Genomic DNA, 19,251 nt, shown 5'->3' on the forward strand with positions numbered 1-19,251 from the left:
GTGGGCGTCCTGTTTTATATTACAAAACTTCCTCTGGATATATCATATAAAACGGGGTCTCACAGGAGAGAAACGTGATAAATTAGCTCTGCAATCTACGGCAAGGAACATAGACAGTTTTTAAAATAGACTTTCAACATATGAGGGAGGAGGGGGTCTTCTGGGGAGATGGGGGTGCTGGGGCCTCGGCTGGTTTGGGGAATCCTGTCTGGGCCCCTCAAACACGGATAGATGGACAAGGGAGGCTGCGGACAGGCCTGAGCACCAAGGCTAGAAATTAACAGAGACCCTGGGGAGGAGCCTTCACCCCTAGCCCATAAAGAGATATTCCTTTTCTCTAAGAGGCAGTAGCTTCAGAGCAGGAAAGTGGCTTTCAGTACAGGCAGGGTTTGTGATGAGCGGTGTAGTCTTGTTCCTTGCCCTGTTAGCAGGGTCCGAGGAAGTCTCTGTTGTGAGCTGTTGTATTCTGGGGTCAAAAGAAACGAAGAGGTATCTCTGCCCACCCCTACCCCCAGCCACCACCAGAACCTGCTGCGGGTTGTATCTGGACCAAGCCAGCTGAACCCTGTTCCTCCCTGTGCTCTGGAGGGAGGCTCAAGCCTGATCTGGGCTGAGCTTTCTTTGCCTTGCCTCCAAGGAATGGCCTCAGGCAGCCTTGCAAATAGCTACCAGCCTGGGCGAATGCCAACAGGAGCAGAAGCCACCTGTCTTCTCTTTCTAGGCTAAGAGGGTGGCCAGCGGCTGGCTGGGGAACTGAATCTGGGCTGATTGAGGGTTCCTTGGCACATTTATGGAAAGCCATTGAGTAGCAGTCTGTGTCCGCCCTTGAACCCACCTTAGTCAGATTTCCCTTCGTGACCAGCCCTTTCTCCTGGGTTCTCCCTCTGACTCGTATGGGCCCCAGAAGCCTGGGATGCCCCTGGGTTAGAGCCATAAAGCTGTGCAATTTGCCTCAGTCCTTCCCAGCATGGTTTTTTTGTTTTTGCTTGTCATTCTCAGACCAGCCATTTGCCTCTTCCAAAAAGCTGGGGCTAAGCACGTAGGTGGTTCAAGAGGGGCAGGTCCCAGGCCCCAGGCTGGGCCGCAGTACCAGCGGCAGGTCCCTGTGTCTCGGGAGCTTAGCTTCTGTGGAGCTCAGGTGTCAATTTTTGGGGCTGCCAGAGCAAGCTGTTAAAGGGAGAATTTGGTAAGACTGAGCTCAGAGACCTGGTGGGAGGGCCAGGACTGGCGGGCACAGCAGGAGGAGATTGGAGGAGGGTCCACCTGAATCTTTGCAGCAGGCACAGAGCTTCTGGCTGCATCTCAGAAGGGGGCAGGAGCACAGGCCAGGGAACACTGGGCTTTAGGCTGTGATTCTGAGTGTCCCTGGTGACTGGACAGCCTGAGGGGAGGCTGGAGGCTGATACAGGGTGCTGGTGGCTTGTGAGACAGAATGAGCTCTTCCTGAACAGGGACAGAGGGGAGAGAAGAGAGCAGACATCACACTGCTCCTTCCATCCCTGCCCATGGCAGACATCACTAATCAAACTTACGGTGGCTGGCAGACATCACTCATCAGGATTGCACCGCCATCTCTCACTGAGCCCAGACCAAACCTCAGATCCCCAGCACAGCCTCCAGCAGCCACCCCTGATCTATCAGGGTAGGGGCAGCTTGCAATCCAGTTGCCAACACTGATCTAGAGTTTGAGAACTGAATACTTGTGGGTGTGCATCTGCGAGTCTCCCTGCCCAAGCCTGGAGGGAATACTAAGAAATGTGTGAACAGTGAAGAGACAGGAAACCTTGTTGCAGCAGAAATGGCCTCGATGCCTTCAGGATTCTTTAGTCTGGAGAGAAGAGGGCTCAGGGGAGTCAATGTGTGACCTTAACACTCCAGGAAGAAGAGCAGGCAAGCGGGATGCCGTGGACGGAGCCACAGAAAAACAGAAACCTCTTCTGTATATTAAGCTGACGCTAAAGTCAGAGCAGTCCAAAGGCAGGAGGCTGCCTTGGGAGGTAGTAAGCTCTCTGTCCCTGGAGGTATGCAAGAGGGTGGAGAAGTCTTGGCAAGGATCTTGAAGAAGATATCCAAGCCTCAGTTCTGGGTGCGAAGAGGGAGACCCAGATGATCTTGGGGATTTCTTCCACTCTGGGAGCTGGGGAGTTGAGGAAGGACAGGGAAGGGGGTGGCTTGTGGGGAGAGGTGGGCAGTGTGGACAAGGGAATGTGAAGTGTGTGTTCCTGGGGACTCAGAGAGACAGGTGTCGGGAGGTAGGAGGGAGGGCGCAGTGGGAAGTCATGGAATGGTGTTTTCTTAGCTGTAGAGCAGGGAGGAGGCAGTTCCTGGCTGGCTTCCCCTCTCGTCTGGGGGAACCGGAATGCTGAGGCCAGGGGTGCATGTGGGCAGCAGAGCTGACAGAGTCCTGGATGCAGTGACAGCAGCCTGGAGACAACTCAGATTCTTTTCAGAACTGTCATGCCTGTGCTGTGTCTGTGCATGGGCCACTGCCCCTCTCTGGGCCTTTGAGATTATTTGGTCCAACAGATGGGGAATGCAAGGATCCTGCCAGCTGGGCCATTCTTGGATGCCGTTTCAGCAGCTCACTCTTGACCCCGGCCTAAACAGGGGATAGTCCATCCTCCAGTGGACCAGGGATTGCGCTGTGGGTTCCGAGTCCTCAAGGATGTGCCAGCTGAATCTCTGTGGGGCCCCCTGGGCTTTGATGACTTCTCTGAGATTTGCTTTGTCCTCCTCGTTGCCTAAATCCTCACTTTCTTGGCATCAGGTCCTGGTGCAGTGAGGAGAGAGGGCCCAGGGTCTGGCTGGACCAACAAGGGCACTGGGCCTGGTGTTCCTTTGGTCTCTAGAGCAGCCTACATCCTGGGCCAGGCACTAGGGTCTCTGTAGAGAGCCCACGGCACCTGCCCTGAGTCCAGGCGAGGATACATCAGTCCATACTTTTGTCTTCATTTTGTTTTGTTAAAAAAATAGCTCTATGCCCCTGGCCCTTCTCCTGGCCATCTTTGATGGCCTCATCTTCTCCCCTGGGGCCAAGAGGACAGTGGGGAGGGGCGGGGGAGGGCATCGGGTGCTGGGCAGTGGTGGGTGGGGCGAGTCTTCGGGCCTCAGGCCACACCCTCTACTGGATGCCCCGGAAGAGGCACATGGCGAAGATCATGGCGAAAAGCTGCAAAAAAGGAAAAAAAGCAGGAACTGGCTTATCAGGCTGGGCCCTTTGTGGGCTGCCTGGTCCTTTCCAGGGGAAGGGTCATCTGCCTCCGGGGCAGAGTGAATGCCTACCCTCTTAGCACCCTCCTCCCGTAAGGATTCCTGACATTCCCCTGGGGCCAGCCCTTCTCACCAGCCCATACCTGGCTTTATTTGGTGGAGTCAGGGACCAGGAAGACTTTAGAAACCGAGTCTTGGGTTCAAATCCAGCTCCCTGACATACCAGGGGGTGTCCTTAGGCAAAGTACTTCCCTGCACTGGGCCTCAGTATGTATCCAGAGCTTGCCATGTGCCAGGCACAGTCTTAAGTGCTTTCTTGGGAGGTATGTAACCTACCTGAGGTCACATAGCCACCAGCAAGGGAGCTGGAGTTTGAGTCCCAGGCATTGTGACCCCAGAGCCCATGCTCACAACCCCTGCAGGCTCCCCTCCAGCTCACAGGAAGGTGGTGAGATGTAAGTGTAATGCAACTACCTAATGATGTAATGTGCCTGTTATCTAGAAGATGCTCAGTAAAGGTCACCAGGACTGCTATGAATAGGCAAGCAGCTGCAGCCCTTCCCGGAGTTAGGCGCTCCATTCCTGAACACCTGGCTGAGGGCCTGGGGTGGTGGGGCGGGGAGACCCTAGCTCACGGACTGACCAGAATTGCTGATGTCCCCATGGCCAGAGCTCACTGCAAGTAGCCGAGGGAACAGTCCCCAGACCACAGGTCATGGCCAAATCACCAGGAGGCTCACTGGGGTGGGGAGGGGCTGCCGGGACGGGGCCACGTAAAGGTATCCGTCTTGAGCAGGATTCTGCCTCCCATGGGGCTGGGAGTGAGGCAGCAGATCAAGTATATGGATGCTGCTTCCTGAGTCCCAGCGGCATGCCGTCCCCATCATCTGTAATTCCTCTGTACCCTGGGAGCAGGGTGATCAGCCCATTTTGCAGATGAAGAAACTGTGACTCCGACATCCTGCATCTGGAGCGAGGCGGAGCTGGGACCCGGACTCTAGGGCCCATGCTCTTCCTGCATGGGACACATTCCTGAGAGTTCCCTGCTGCAGATTTATCGTGTTCATTGTTGCCTCTCATGAGGGGACTTGTTCAACTGTAACAGTGCTGGTGCACAGTAGGGCTCAATGTGTGTTTGTTGAATACATGAATGAATAATAAATGACCCCTCCCTCTCCACCATCCCCAGTAGCCTCCACGAAACTGCACTCGGTGGGCTGCAGGCACAGTGGGAAAACCAGGCAAGGCGAAGTTCACGGTGCCAGGTGCCCAGGCTGCTGGAGGGGGAAGCTGAGGATCCGGCTGCCTGACTTCCAACCCCCGCAGGCCGAGGAGTGGCTGAGGCCCCAGAGTGCCCCTTCCTGGGTTTGGTTAGGTGTGGGCAACGCTCTGTCCAGCCCCTAGGAGCAGCAGGCATAGATCCCAGAGGACAGAGATGGGAGGCGGCCACTCCTCCCTGTGGCTGAGGCGCCACCTAGTGGTGGTTGCAAACGGTCTGCAGGAGCTCACCTTTCAAGGGGCCCTTAGATAAAGGAGGCTAAGACCACCGTAATGGATGCGTAAGGCCCCGTAGGCCCTGAACACCTCACAGAGAAAAGGCCTGATCTCGAACCACGGGCTGCAGCCTGTCTTTCAAAGCAGCTGTGCCGATGCCTCCGCAAGCGTGAAATCTCTCTGGACCATGGAGTTGGGGTGGAGGTGAGGATGGGGATGGGGGAGTGGGAGGGAGTGGGAGGGAGTGGGTATGACATTCAGGGCCTGCCCATCCCCACTTCTGGGCCATTGGCTCCCATGTTTCACCTCCAGAGTTCAAGAATGACTCTCAGGCAGCAGAGACACAGCCGGACTTACCACCCCATAGTGCCCACAGTGGGGGCCCCTTGGGTCCCAGGTGAAGGAAATAAAGAGGGAGGGAGGCTGGGGGCATCTGCCTAGGCTCCAAGTGAGGCTTCATCCTGGGGAGCGGAAGAAGTGGAGGCCTTTACTTACCTCGATGGCCAGTACCCCGATGGCAAGGGCTCCGGCCAGGTAGACGTAGGTTTCAAAGGTGTTGAGGATCACGGTGTAACAGCCCTTGGAGGGAGGGATGAGAGGTGAAGTTATGGCCAGGGATGAGAGTCCCGGAGTCAGAGTCAGCATGTGGACTAGGGTTCTTGGCAGGTGTCCCCCAGAGCTCTCACCCTATCACACGGCTGCTGAGACAGGACAGTGGGGAGGGGGTACAGGGCAGGAGACCCAGAAACAGCGACTTGGCAGCATTGCACCAAAGACCATCCTTGCCACCCGGCCCCTAAGGTGAGGCAGAGAACTGACAGTGTGCCGGCCATGTCTTATGTCGCTACTACAGTGATTGGAAGATTGGGAAATTTCCCATAAATATCTGAACCTCTGGAGAAATCAGAAGAACCAATAAGGGGAGCTATTCCTTTTCACATCAGCACCATCAGCAGCTGCTGCTGTTCGGATGCAACAGGTGCTCCCTGGGGTCCGCAGGATCCCCCCACCCCATTCCCTATTGTCCCACACCCACTCCCCTACTGTTCCTCGTGACCTGCCTGGCTGCAGGAGTTCTGGTTTTCAGCCACTTCCCCAAGGAAACAGCCCAGCGTTCAAATCCCTGCTCGCATGCCACCTCCTCCGGGCAGCTTTCTGAACCAGCCCAGCCCACAGGCTCTGGAGTTCATTCCCATGCTCTTACTGCTTTTTTTTTTTTTTTTTTTTTTTTTGAGGCGGAGTCTCGCTCTGCTGCCCAGGCTGGAGTGCAGTGGCCGGATCTCAGCTCACTGCAAGCTCCGCCTCCCGGGTTCACGCCATTCTCCTGCCTCAGCCTCCCAAGTAGCTGGGACTACAGGCGCCCGCCATCTCGCCCGGCTAGTTTTTTTTGTATTTTTTAGTAGAGACGGGGTTTCACCATGTTAGCCAGGATGGTCTCGATCTGCCGACCTCGTGATCCACCCGTCTCGGCCTCCCAAAGTGCTGGGATTACAGGCTTGAGCCACCGCGCCCGGCCTCTTACTGCTTTCTTAAGCAATCCTGGATATATATAAACTGAGACAGCGACAGAGATCAAGATCCAGATAGAGATTGCGATAAATAGAGAGGAATGGGGCGTGGCGAGACAGAGAAAAAGCAAGCCAGTGCCAAGCCAGGAGCTGCCAGTCCATGGCTGCTGCCCCCTGACCCTGAGCACCTCACACCTCAGTCATCTTCATGTTCATAACTCTCCCCTCCCTAGTGCTGACCACAGAGACTGATACATGGTACTTGCTTTGAATGACACATATTTTCAAAGTAGGAGAACTTTCCTTCCTTTATAGGAACGTGCGTATTCTCTGGGCCCAGGCTGAGAACCTGCAAGGGAACAAGTCCCCAGGTGGGGGTGGAGAGATCATGCCCAGCCCTTTTTGGGTGACAGTTGCTATTTCTGGGCTCTGTTGAGACCGGGGATTCCTGGGTGCTCGCGTACTCACTTCTGTTGTCCATCACGCAGAAACCCAGCCCCTTTGGCCAAAAGTGGAACTGAGGCTGTACCCAGTCAGGTGGACAGCAGGGCCTGATCTGGGACTAGTGGCCAGGTGGTGTCCTACTATCTGCCTGGAGGCTGACCAGGAGCTGGGCCAGGAAGACCCCCCAGAAGCCCTCCCTGGAGCCCCATGGAGCAAACGGGATATACCCAGATAGAAACAGACCCCACCAGCACAACGATCTGGGTCCATGATACTCTTGGGACTGAGTGCGCATGGGAATAATCTGGGAAGTGGTTAGCAATGCAGATCCCAAGGCCTCGCCTCACAACACTGGGTCAGTGGGTCTGGTGTGGAGCCCAGGAATCAGCATTATAGGATGACGCCCAAGGTAATTTCTAGTGACCAGGCTGTGCGTGGCCAGGCTTTGAAAGACCTCAAGCCCAGAGATGACAACAAGGAGAAAAGATCTTAATTGAACCTTCAGGCCTTGTCTCTGCTGTGGCACTGCGAGCCCAGTAAAGGGCTGTATGACTGGGACGGAGTCCTAAGGGCAACCCAGGGGTCCCTACCCCAGGCCAGGTCAGGACATCATTGTGGCTGGGGGTCCCTTCAGGGCTGGCCCATCTGTTTAGTGAGGCCCAGGGTCCATCCCAGATCTGCCAGCATACCCATGCTGGAGCCCCAAATCCTTTGTTAAGCGATTTTGAAGCATTAGAACCCTAAAATGCAGAACTATAACTGCAAAAAAAAACTAACCTGCTCTGCAAGCAAGGAAAGAGAGACAAGTTGCATCGTTTTGGGATCAGCCCTGGCAGGGGACGCCTCGGCCCTCCCATCATCCTCTCAGCGTTCCGCGTGTTCACCAGCCACAGGCATATCATTCCACATCCTGCAGCCCCAGCACACACCCTGGGTTTGTGAAGCTCTTTGAGGGGTTTCCCAGACAGGGAACAGCAATGGCCCAGGAGAGTGGTAGCTGGCAATGGTTACACAGGTGAGCCCTGGGGCCTGCCTGCCTGGGGTCCCAGCCAGCGCTGCCACTTGCTTGCTGTGCGACCTTGGGCTATGTACTTCCTCTCTCTATGCCTCAGTTGCCCCATCTATACAATAGGGCCATGTAGGTTACCTCATGGGATTGCTGTGAGGATAAAATGAGATACTGCAGGTAAGGCACTAGGAAGAGTGTTGGCAAGTAGCAAACTCTCAATCTCAATCCCTGTTAGGATTACCAAGGATTACTGTCTGTCTCTCTGTGCCGCTCTCTCAGCATATCCTGAGTGGTGGAAAGTGTCTGAGCATAGAGTTAGTGTTATTGCAATACAGTCTCACATGCACACGCGCGCACGCGCGCGCGCACACACACACACACACACACACACACACACACACCCCAGAAGGGGACAGAAGCAGCAGCATATCTCTTCTGGAGCATGAAATTGATTTTGAGATGCCTTACCCGGGGAAACTGGCAAGAAACTGGGGACCTTGTCCCGCAGAGGGAAGCTGAGCCCCGCTCTGTGGCACCTGGGCCTTGACAGCTCATCTTCCCCTATCAGGCTTTGGCACCAAAGACCCTTCAGGCCCCTGGACTCAACCAAGCAGCCCAGGTTGGCAATGGAAGCTTCCCAGGAACAGAGACACCCTTGGGGAGGCTGGGGCATGGACGGTACACTACCACCCACGCTGAGTGTCTGCCCTCTTGACAACTTTGCTAGGGCCTCGTGGGCTCTTTCTCGCTTGATCTCATTACAGCCCCTCAGGGAGGAGGGGTCTTACCTGCACTTTACCCAAAATAAAAGGGAGGGAGGAGCAGTGGCTAATTTGCTTAAGGTCACACACGAGGAAGGGAAGCCAGGATTTACACTGAGGGGGATTCCAAATTCCCCGTCTTTCCTCTGTTCTAAAGGGAAAGGGGGCTGGCATGGGCGGCTGGGTTCTCCCTCCTGTGGGCCAGGCCCTGCTGTAGCTCAGAGCTTACATCTACACACCTGGAGGTTGCTTCACTGCCTCCCACCATCTCTCCCCCATGACTGTTTCCCCTGTCACCACCCGGTGAGACACATGGCGGGGAGCCCCTCCCCAGCCTGCCACCACAGACTATGAGTCCTCTAACCATGTGGGCTGTTGCCAGTGCCATCCTCCCTCTCTGCTGGGTGGGCACATCCCCCACCCCCTGCTGCCACCCACAGTCACCCCCCACCTAATCTGACGAGGGGCAGCCAGGCCCAGTTGCCACCACAATGGTCACCTACATGCAGTGCTTCCCACATGTACATCTCCAGCACCAACCCCCTCCAGCTCCACCCCATACAGCCAACTGCCCGCTGGGTACCTCTGCTCGGCTGTTCCAAAGCCTTTTTTTTTTTTTTTGAGATGGAGTCTCACTCTGTTGCCCAGGCTGAAGTGCTGTGGCACGATCTCAGCTCACCGCAACCTCTACCTCCTGGGGTTCAAGTGATTCTCCTGACTCAGCCTCCCAAGTAGCTGGGATTATAGGCGCATGCCACCATGCCAGGCTAATTTTTGTATTTTTAGTAGAGATGGGGTTTCTCCATGTTGGCCGGGCTGGTCTTGAGCTCCTGACCACAGGTGATCTGCCAGCCTCGGCCTCCCAAAGTGTTGGGATTACAGGCATGAGCCACCGTGCCTGGCCTCCAAAGGTTTCTTAGACTCAACATGCCCTAGACTGAATGCAAGATCTTCCCCAAACCAGAAGCCAGTCACTCACTCACTCCTCCTGCCCCTCCTCCAATGAGGACCCATCACGAAGGCTGGTAGATTTTGCCTCCTGAACATTTCTCAGATCCACACACCTGTCTGTCTTTACCGTCATCACCCTGGTCTGTCCTTTCTCACTGGCACGGTGTAAAAGCCCCCTGTCTACCCAGGTCCACCACCAATGTGGACCAGGGGGCCACAGAGCAACTAGGATGCCCCTGTGGCCACGCCATGTATCCCTGCACACCTCACCCCTACCCCAACCCCCACAGCGAACTCAACTCTTCCCACATCCTTGCCATGGACCTGCCAGCAAAGTCAGAAATGCATCCTGGGGCCGGGCACGGTGGTTCACGCCTGTAATCCCAGCACTTTAGGAAGCCAAGGAGGTGATCATTTGAGGTCAGGAGTTTGAGACCAGCCTGGCCAACATGGTGAAACCCCGGTCTGTACCAAAAAATACAAAAATTAGCTGGGTGTGGTGGCATGTGCCTGTAGTCCCAGCTACTTGAGAGGCTGAGGTGGGAGAATCACTTGAACCTGGGAGATGGAGGTTGCAGTGAGCCAGGATTGTGCTACTGCACTCCAGCCTGAGCGACAGAGTGAGACTCAGCCTCAAAAATAAATAAATAAATAAATAAAAATGCATCCTGGGCTTTAAGCAAGGGGGCTTTGGAGAAAAAGACAAATAGAGACAGTCCCACCGCGGCAGGTTTTTAACAGGAAGAAGTGCTCAGGAGGGACGTGAACGTCTCAGCAAAGAAACCCCAGGAGCCAATCTCAGATCCTCAGGAACAACAGAGTCACTGGAAAGAAGGAATGTGGCTGTGCAGGGACCTCCCTGATGAGCTCTGATTTTGAAGACATGCCCAGGGAGGAAAGGAGATATCCTAACGGAGGGTGAATCCAGAAATGGGAAGCACATCTTATACGCAGAATGGGGCCCATGGGAAGCCTCCTAAAAACTTACAAGTAGCATTAGAAGGCTCTAAGTTTGGCTGTTGGCAACGGGCATCTCAAACAACAGCTCCTTCCACAAGTGAGAAATTCACTGGTCTTTCACATAAAACCCTGCGCTCCGGTGGTCACACTGCACCATGGGACTGTCCACGGCCCAGCCTCCTTGTCTCTGGATGCTCTGCCATCCTAGGGGCCACCTCCCTCTGCCAAATCCCTGACAGGGAAAAAAGGAGGGGTGGGCACAGCACTTTCTCTTAAGGATGCGACTGAAGTTGCACAAATCACCTCTGCTCGCCTCCTGTTGGCCAGAACTCGGTTACATGGTCTAGCTGCAAGGCAGGCTGGGAAGTGCAGCCTCTAGCTGGTGGTCATGGGGTGTGATAACCATTCTCTTCCCAGGGCAGCGGGGGTGAATGGAACATAGGGGGCAGCCAGCAGCCTCTGCCAACGTATGGAATGTGAAGTCCAGAGAAGGTGTTTTGGCGAAGGCAACGCAGCAGTTAACAGCCCATCCCTATCTGCCATGGAAGCCTGAAACTCCCCTCCCCACCCTGCAGCTGCTCCCCATGGCAGGTCTCTCTGCCCCACGTCCACAGTGGCCTCAACTCAGGGCCCTCATTTCTCTATTAAGCCTCTTTCCCCCAGTGCAGGAAGGCAGGATGATGAGGGACAGAGAGAATATGGACCTCAGGGCCTCAGGAATCCATGTGGAGGTGCCAGGGCCAGAGGGGCTGAGTTCCTGGGGCAGAGCTGAGGCTGGAAAGGGCCCGCCAGAGCCCCAGGACCCAGGCCTCTGCTCACTGTCACCTCCTCTGGGACTTTGCAAATTCTGCCTTGAGCCCCCGCCCAAGGCCCATTCTAGCCTCTCATCTGTGGGGTGTTATTTCTTCGCAGCAATCATGACCATGTGAAATGATTACTTCTCCTTTGTTTGCTGCTTGTTCATCCTGCACTTCCTCTGAGATCATGAGCCTCGAAGGAACAGAGGCCTTGTCTCCTGTCCCCTGCTGTGTGTCTTGCATCTAGAACTCTCCATGAGACTCTCGTTAAAGTCCTACTCAAGCAAGGGCCCAGGGCCCAGGCTTAGATCATCCTCATCCTCTCCCTCACTCTCTTCCTGCCTAGCCTGGTCACACACTCACACTGGCAGGTCAGTAGGAAGAAGGGGATTAAGAGCAAGGGCATTGTGAACTCGTGCGGGAGTGTGGGCAGGAGGCACACAAATCCAGGCCCTCATCTTCCCTAAAAATGGCACGTGCAGGAAGGGAAAGGGTTTCTTCCAAGGCTGAGAGGAAGTCCACAGGCTGCAAGAGAACCAGAAAAGTCTAGGAGCTTCTCTGACCTTGGAGAGTCAGGTCAAGGAGACGTTGCTCCCTTAGGGCAGCCCCACATGGCAAATGAGAGCTTCCTCCAAAATACCGTACATGGCTAAGAAGGGCCCCCCATTGTGTAATTCTTGTTCTCTCCCTCTCCCTCCCTTTGGACCTGCATTATCAGAAACTCAGGAAACACTGGAAAACTCCTACTTACCCCTTAGGCCCAGCCCAAATGCCCACTCCAGCCTCAGACCATCTGCCACTGTCATCCTTCCCCATTTTGGTTGGATCTCAGGGGCTTGGGCAGAGCCTCCATCAGCCCCTGTTCAGGTGCAGGCATCCCATATCACAGCCAACAGTTCCCTGGGATTCCCTCTGGGAATCAGACCCTCTGGGGTAGCTTCAGACCCTCTGGGGTGATAGCACCTCCCACCCAGCTCTGGCCACCCAAGTCCTGATAGACCCACTCCCCTGTCTGGAGAGCAGGGCTGGTACCTGTTTGTTTAGGAACAGGCTCCTTCCCAGGAGGCACTCCTCTCGGCTCAGCAGGACCCCGTCCCGACTTTGGGGTTCCCTCCGGCAGCAGGCCTCCGGCACCTCTTCACTGTCCAGGGTCAGGAGTCGAAACACAGATGCAAACTTAAAGTCTTCAGGCCCGTTGACCCCACAGCAACCAAACTAGGGGGAGATCCCAGAGAAGGGTCTGGTGGGCAGGAGAAGGACACAGGAGCAGGGACAGAGAAGGACAGCCTCTGCAAAGGAGTGGCATCAGAAGACTGGGCATGGGCTGGCTCCACCTGTCCCCACTGTGTGACCATGAGAAAACCACTCAGCTTCTCTGGGCCTTCAATGTCCTCATCTCTATAACGGGGTGGTAGTAACAATTCCTACCTCACCAGGCACTTAGCCCTCCATCAACAGTTGCTCTGGTTATCATCATCATCACAAGGACCATTGCTTGGGGAGCCAAGACAGGGATAGCAAACAGGTTTCATCCCAAGTATGGACTGTGATCAAGTGTGCCTGGAATGCTGCATGGATCCTGATTCCAAGGCCAGGTCTGATTACTGATGCCTGGCGTGGGCACGTGAACACTGGGCATTGTGGCTCTGAATGTTCACAGCCTTTTTGGGGGGTCGCTCACTGTGATCATGACCGAGTTCCAGGTGGCGGAGAAGACGTCCGTGTCATTATTGCCCTGGTAGTGCTTGGTGAGCTCCTTGGTGAAGAATTCTCGGGTGAGCTGGGGGCAGAGGGAGAAGATGGGCTGAGGCCTGGCAGTTGGGTGCGGCCCCCACCCTCCCTCGTCTCTCCATCCACCTGCTTGGGAGTTAGGGGAATCAGAGCTAGGGGCTCTGCATCCTGGTACCAGGCCCCCTGGGATTCTCCTAAACCACCAACTTGGGGCAGTCTCCTTACCCCCAAGGTAGAAAGGAAGGCTATATACATGCACACCTCATGGAGCCGAGGTCAGGGCATGCTGAGGACCTCGCTCTGCCTGCAGCTCTGCCCAGAGGGAGGGCTTATCTGGGCGGGGAGTTTGCCCCTCATCCCACCCCTTCCACCCTGAGCTGTTCCTCAGACAGAGCCAAGCAGACGCCCTGGGTCCCAGGCCCTGAAGAAGCTACAGGACCAGGCAAGAAGTCTTTGTACATCAATTTTGAGAAGAGTCCTTCTCAGTTTCTCTCAAAACATTCTCCTTCCCTCCTGCTGCAGCGAAAGGCGAGGGCCCTGGGTGGTGCTTAGCAGAGGAGATCATCTGGGCACATTTGTCTACCCACAGGCTGTGGTGGCCTCCTCCTCTGCTCTGTGCTGATCACCCTCCCCGCCTGCCTCTTCTACCCCAGGGCCATCTTGTGTCTCCTGTTCCATTGCCCCCCTCCCCTCTCATCTTTCCCCCTCCCCCGCCCCAGTCTCCCTTTGGCTATTGCCTGGCTCTTGTCAACTCAGGGGAGGCAGCTGGCCTCCTCCGAGAGCAGTCTGCCCTGTGCTCCTACATTCCAGGGCTTGGGATAGCCTCTCTGACTATTCTTACGGGGTTGTACCAGATGCTTTGGGAGCAGAGAAAAGCCCTTGCAGGAACAGGCTTACTGGGGTCTCTCTCTGGCCTGGGGGGGCCTTGCTAGGCGGGTGGGGCCATGACTTGGGCTGGAAGCGCCAGATGAGGGGCTGCCCACTCTCTGAGACCCTTCAATGAGGGGAGAAGCCAGACCTGAATGGCCACCAATCTCTTGCTGATAGCAGGAGGCAGGAAAGCCTGGTACGTACATTTTCTCTGAAGATGAAGGCCAGGATGGCTGCTGAGAGCTCCGCCAGGAAGATGATCAGGATGAACAGGAAGAACTGCAGGGAGAGGAACAGGCTTGTGAGCCCAGAGGGCAGGCAGGGGATGGGGCGGCCACTGGCCAATGCAGTCGTCCACCTGTCACACCAGTGACGCACTACACTTATTTTGTAAGATTAAGACACTCCACTGCTATCAGTCAGACATTTTTCATAACACACCAGTGATTCCTCCTTGGAGTCAACAGGATTGCGATCAAAATATGAGAAGAATAAACAAATATATACATTCCATGCAAATGGTACCGTTAGAGAGGCTCCTTGTACAGTGTGCAGCGTGAACAACCCTACTCAGCCGCCCTGGAAGGAGATCGCTGACGAAACCCGTTTGAGCCCATTCTGGGTAAATTTCCTTCTGTGTGGGCTGTATGGGCTGTGAGAATCCTGAGTGCCTTGGGGATCTGCAGCTGGATTTCCCCACCTTGCCAGCCCCAGGGCCACCTCTCCCTGCCCCACTGCCTCTGGTTCCCATGGGAAGGGGGGAGGTCACATTAACCTTCAGCCAAAATCCAAGGAATAAGATTGGAGGGAAGGTGGTATGACTACCAAATCTCAACAACCAGGGGCCAGGAGTTGGCTATCTAACACAGGCTTCTGCTGCACTCACTGAATGTGATGTTCCCTGAATGAACCACAGTGCCTCTCATTTCGGGGACCTCAAATGAGGCTGTGTTACCTCTGCCAGGAAGGCACTGCCCTTGGTTGCCTACCAGTTCTGCATTTCTCCAGATCAGGTGAAGCCTCAGCCCCTCTCCTGGGCTCCCCCACACCACAGTGCCCAGTAGAGGTACCCGCACAGCATTAGCACAGGGGCTGTCACTCAGTGCGCTGCCTGCTCGGATGTCTGGGTCAGCACAGGTGCTGACGCAGGACTCTTAGATGGATGAATGAGCCCAGGGTGAAGCACTCGCCTTCAACGAAGGCCCTGTGATCTGCCACATCACCCGCCCTGGTCATTGTGTGGGTTCCTTTGGGCTGAGAGCTGTCAACAGAAGAAACTGGCTTTGCCTTCATTACTCAGCATAGCTGGTGCCCTTGACAAAGTCCACTGTCACCCTACTTGGAAACCACCAGCAGAGGACTTTATCCCTGGCACACACAGAGACTGGTTCTTCCATGCCCTCCCAGGCACCTAGGCAGCGGCCAGACCTGCTCTCTGGGGTCCCAGTCATCAGGACTGCCTGCCTGCCCCTGATGGGCCAGGCTGGAAGGAGGCAAAGGGTATTGGGCTTCAAGTCAGGACACCTCAGGGCCCGCCTTGTCTGTCCTCGTGTGTCATGGGACAATCACTCAAACAAACCCCTTCGAGCCTCAGTTTTCTTGCCAGAAAAATGGGGATGTGGAGACCCACTTCCGGGGGTTCCCTGTTGGGAATCACGAGGAATCTGAAAGCGTTTCCTCTATTGGAAATGAGCCCAAGCTGAGCTTGGCACTGGGCTCTCATGTGCAGAGGGGCAGCGAATGTGGGCCACGAGCAGGCTCCTCTGTGACCTCCTAGGCCCGGTTCCTGGTGATGCACTGGCCTCCTCGCAGATGCTCTGTGGGCTGCTCACAATACCTTTAGGCGTCTCTCTCCTGGAATGTGCCTCTTGTGGTCAGAGGAAGATTTCTGTCACTTTATCCCCACCCCAGGGAGACCCCAGTCCAATTCCCTCCCTGACTCCAGTACCCACAGCGGCTGACTTCTAGAGGACCTGAGGCTTCTCCAAACTGCATGGGCCGGGGACCACCTTAGTGAGAGCCTCGGGAGGGCTGTAGAATCTGTCCATTCAGCGCATGGACATAAAACATCTCTGAGGCCTGGCAGGCGGGTTTTAGTTGTTTTAAATGTCCAAACCTAAGGAGGGCCCCTTGCTTCAGCAGAGCAGCCAGCCTGCGGCGGGGATGTGTCACTCCTCACTCCTGCATTTTGCTGGCTGGCCTCTGTCCCCAGCCACCACCACAAGTCTGCTTCAGCCCTCAGATGCACCGTGGGCGCCTGAACCCCTGAGGTCTCACTGGGCTCCAGCTGCTCCGACATAGGCTTCTGCTGTCACAGGGGACTGCAGGGCACCGGACGTTGTTCTCACGGTCTCTTTTCTGTGTAGTTTCCCCCTTTTCGAAGTTGAGGAAGCCGCAGCTGGAGAAGGGAAATGACTACTCCACAGGTGCAGAGCTCTTCGGAGCTTTGCAGAGAGAATGCTTCCCTCCTGGCCCCACTGCCTTTTCAGAGAGCCAGGCTGCGTCTGCTCCCTGATGCAGGGTGTGGCTCGGGCATTGCTCTGTCACTGTCTCTTCTGAGCCCAGGAGTCTGCCTCCACAGGTCAGCAGGGTCTGCTGGGTGGCCTGCCTGGCACATCCGGATGAGGGACACCAGGCCAGATGCTCCTGTGCTCCCTGAAGAGGGGGCTGACCTCCAGCTGAGGTCAGGGAGCACAGTTCCCCAATCAGAGCAGAGTGTGATGAGGGCAGGGCGGGGGGAGCCTCCCGTGCCCCAGGTCACAATGTCCATGGTCCATTCTGCCACTCCGACGATTCTCATTTCCAGGAGGATGGGGGGCTCTGGGTTCAGTGGCCGCTGAGTGATGTGTTTTCTGCCTCTGCAGCCTCACCTCCCCTGTGACAGTGACGGAGGCCGCTGGCAGGGATCCTGGCACTTCCATTTGACTGGTGATGGATGGCCATCCACTTCCATTCCACGGGGCCTCTATGAGGAGCCCCTCCCTGCCCTCTGTCCTCTCACTGGAGCTACTGGCAGATCCCCAGGCTGGCAAGGAGCAGCCTCGGAAATGGTTTCCATCCACCAGCCTCCGCCTGGACAGTGATCAATAATGGATGAAGCAGATCGCAAGCCTCATGCACTCTGCGTGCCCGTCACTCTGGGATGTGTGTGTGCCGTCCAGGATGACTGCGCATGGCTTCCACGAGGTAATGCAGGTGCAGTGCTTCTCGCAAGACTGGCATGACATGAGAGCTGCTCAGATGGTTACTTAGAGCCCAGAGGAAGCACACCCTTCCCGAAGACAAGTGCTGGTGTGGGCGGCTCTGGAAAAACAGCAATAGCTACCTGCTGAGTCCTTGCTACCCAGACACTGTGGATCTTACGTGGATCATCTCATCAAGCCCTCTCATCTATTGAGACAGATGCTGTTACCGGCAACACCCCCATTTTACTGACAGGGGATTGTGGCTGAGAGGAGCAGTACTTGGCCCAAGCTGGCATAGCTGGTGGGTAGTACCTCTGGGACTTCACCCCAAGACCTCTGATTGCGGAACACAGCCTCTCATCACCATGTTACCCTGGAAGCCGCGGGAGCCTCGAGGTCTTACGGTTTCCACACAGCCTGCAAAGCCTCCTGAGGCTCAGCACCAATGCTTCTAGTTTCCCATTTATAGAGTGCTTAGGCATCCCACAAACAGAGCCAAGCAAAACATGCATTTCCCACTGGTTCATGAATGCAACACTACTGCTGGGAAGGAAGTGTGATTATCCTCATTTTATATAGGAGGAATCTAAGGTTCAGAGTGGTTAAGTGAGCAGCCCCAGGTCATACAGCCAGGAAACGGCAGAGCAGGAGTTAGAGCCCGGGCTTTTCTGACTCCAAAGTCTATGCACTTAGCCAAACCTCTGATACCACCTCCTCTCTGTTCCTTGGCTCCAGGGCTGTTTATTGAGCACCTGCTCCGTGCCAGGCACTGTGCTAGGTATTGGCAAATAAATGCATACAAGGCAGACTCAGTCCCCATCTTCATGGAGTTTCCACTGAGCTGAAGCATCAGGAGATGAGATATAAAAATAAACCTGGGAAGCCGTGGACTGGAGGAAGTGGGCCTTCCCAGGCACGGGGCCTGGGCGTGACTTGAGTATGTGGGAGTGTGAATCAAAGTGCAAGGCCGCGGTGCCCACGGCAGTCACAATGTCACTTCTGCCAACTCGCCCTTCTCCAGCATGAAAATGTCATCCTGCTGAAGACAGTTTACCAGTGTTAAAGTCCTTTGGGGAATTCCCCTGGACCCAGACATTCTTGGGACTTCCCCTCATCAAGGCCTTTCCCAGGGTTTGCATCCCATTTGCCTAAGGACACAATTGTCAGCCATTCCTGATCCTCTAATTTGCATCACTTTCCCTAGGATGGAAAAATTAGCAAAGGGGAGGAAACTGCTATGTTGCCTAGTTGGGAATATTTCCAGGCTTTTCTAACCCATCTGCTTATAGGCAATGTCTGCTCACAGTTCCCCTGTCTAATAAATATTTACCAAATTTACATACCGCATGTACAATTCAGCTCATTTATCTTTTTTGAATATACTCATCTCTTTTTGCTGTTCTTTTTTCCAGTTGAGCTTGCCTTCATTATAAAATACTTTTAAAATTAGAATTTTTAAATAAGTTGGCTTAAAAAATCCTTGAAATACTCAAAGGTAAGCAAATGGGAAAAAGGGATGCCACAAATTTTCAATAGGAGGCTGAAATTGTCCTATTGCATGTGAGTGCTATCATACTGATCAATGCAAGTATTTGAAAAATGGATCTTTAGATAGATAAATTGATTACAGGGTGGTCTGGTCATTAGACTGATTGGCCCCAGGTCCTGTGGGACTTCAGTTTCAGAGCAGAGGGAAGGGGACCCTCAGCCCCATCTCAAGGCTTCCTTGCTTTGCGAGCCTTTGAGCCAGGTTTCCTGGACTGACTAAAGTCACTCTTTTGGCCCCTCTCAAGACAAGCCTTTTCTCCTTTCCAACAGGCTGGGAAGGCAGTGAAAGGCTTCTAGAAGGATCCCAGAAGCTGCTGGGGGTGAGGCTCCATGCCCTCTTCCGTTGGAACCACCACACAGTTAGGTCCAGGTTCAGCCAGGAAGGGAGAAGTGGGTTTTTTTATTTTTTAGGGCATAAACCTTTTTGAAAACCTTCCAGAAATTTTGGTGCCTTTCTCTGGAAATACTCACAGAACCCCCCAACCCCCATGCAGGCAACACACATGGACAAACAGCACACATGTGCACACACAGGCACATGTCCACATGCATACATACGTGCACCCATGCACGCACGACACCCACGCACATGTAACACCCATGCATGACTAACACCCATGCACACACAACACCCATGCACAAAGAAATGCACACATGTAAACATAAGCACACACAACAGAACACAACATACATGCACATACAACACACATGCAAATACACATGAGTATGCACACAATCCACGTATATACAACACACATAAACAGGCTCTGCCATAACATTTTG

At 54.7% G+C, this 19,251-nt stretch overlaps 1 protein-coding gene across 3 annotated transcripts in view; it reads right to left on the reverse strand.

Annotated features, from left to right (window-relative positions):
- Positions 1-2: 2 nt before the first annotated feature.
- Positions 3-19,251, reverse strand: part of TSPAN18 (tetraspanin 18) — a 205,101-nt gene continuing 185,852 nt past the window's right edge. For all 3 annotated transcript variants that reach the window (XM_033207771.1, XM_033207768.1, XM_033207769.1), the window contains 5 exons: positions 13,940-14,014; positions 12,816-12,914; positions 12,167-12,349; positions 5,200-5,283; positions 3-3,169 (listed from right to left, as the gene is read on the reverse strand). In XM_033207771.1, coding sequence (XP_033063662.1) covers positions 3,122-3,169; positions 5,200-5,283; positions 12,167-12,349; positions 12,816-12,914; positions 13,940-14,014 — 489 coding nt within the window. In that variant the 3' untranslated portion in view covers positions 3-3,121. The remainder of the gene's footprint in view (positions 3,170-5,199; positions 5,284-12,166; positions 12,350-12,815; positions 12,915-13,939; positions 14,015-19,251) is intronic.

This window comes from Trachypithecus francoisi, unplaced genomic scaffold (genome assembly GCF_009764315.1).
Source record: "Trachypithecus francoisi isolate TF-2019V2 unplaced genomic scaffold, Tfra_2.0 Lachesis_group8, whole genome shotgun sequence".
Taxonomy (NCBI): Eukaryota; Metazoa; Chordata; class Mammalia; order Primates; family Cercopithecidae; genus Trachypithecus; species Trachypithecus francoisi.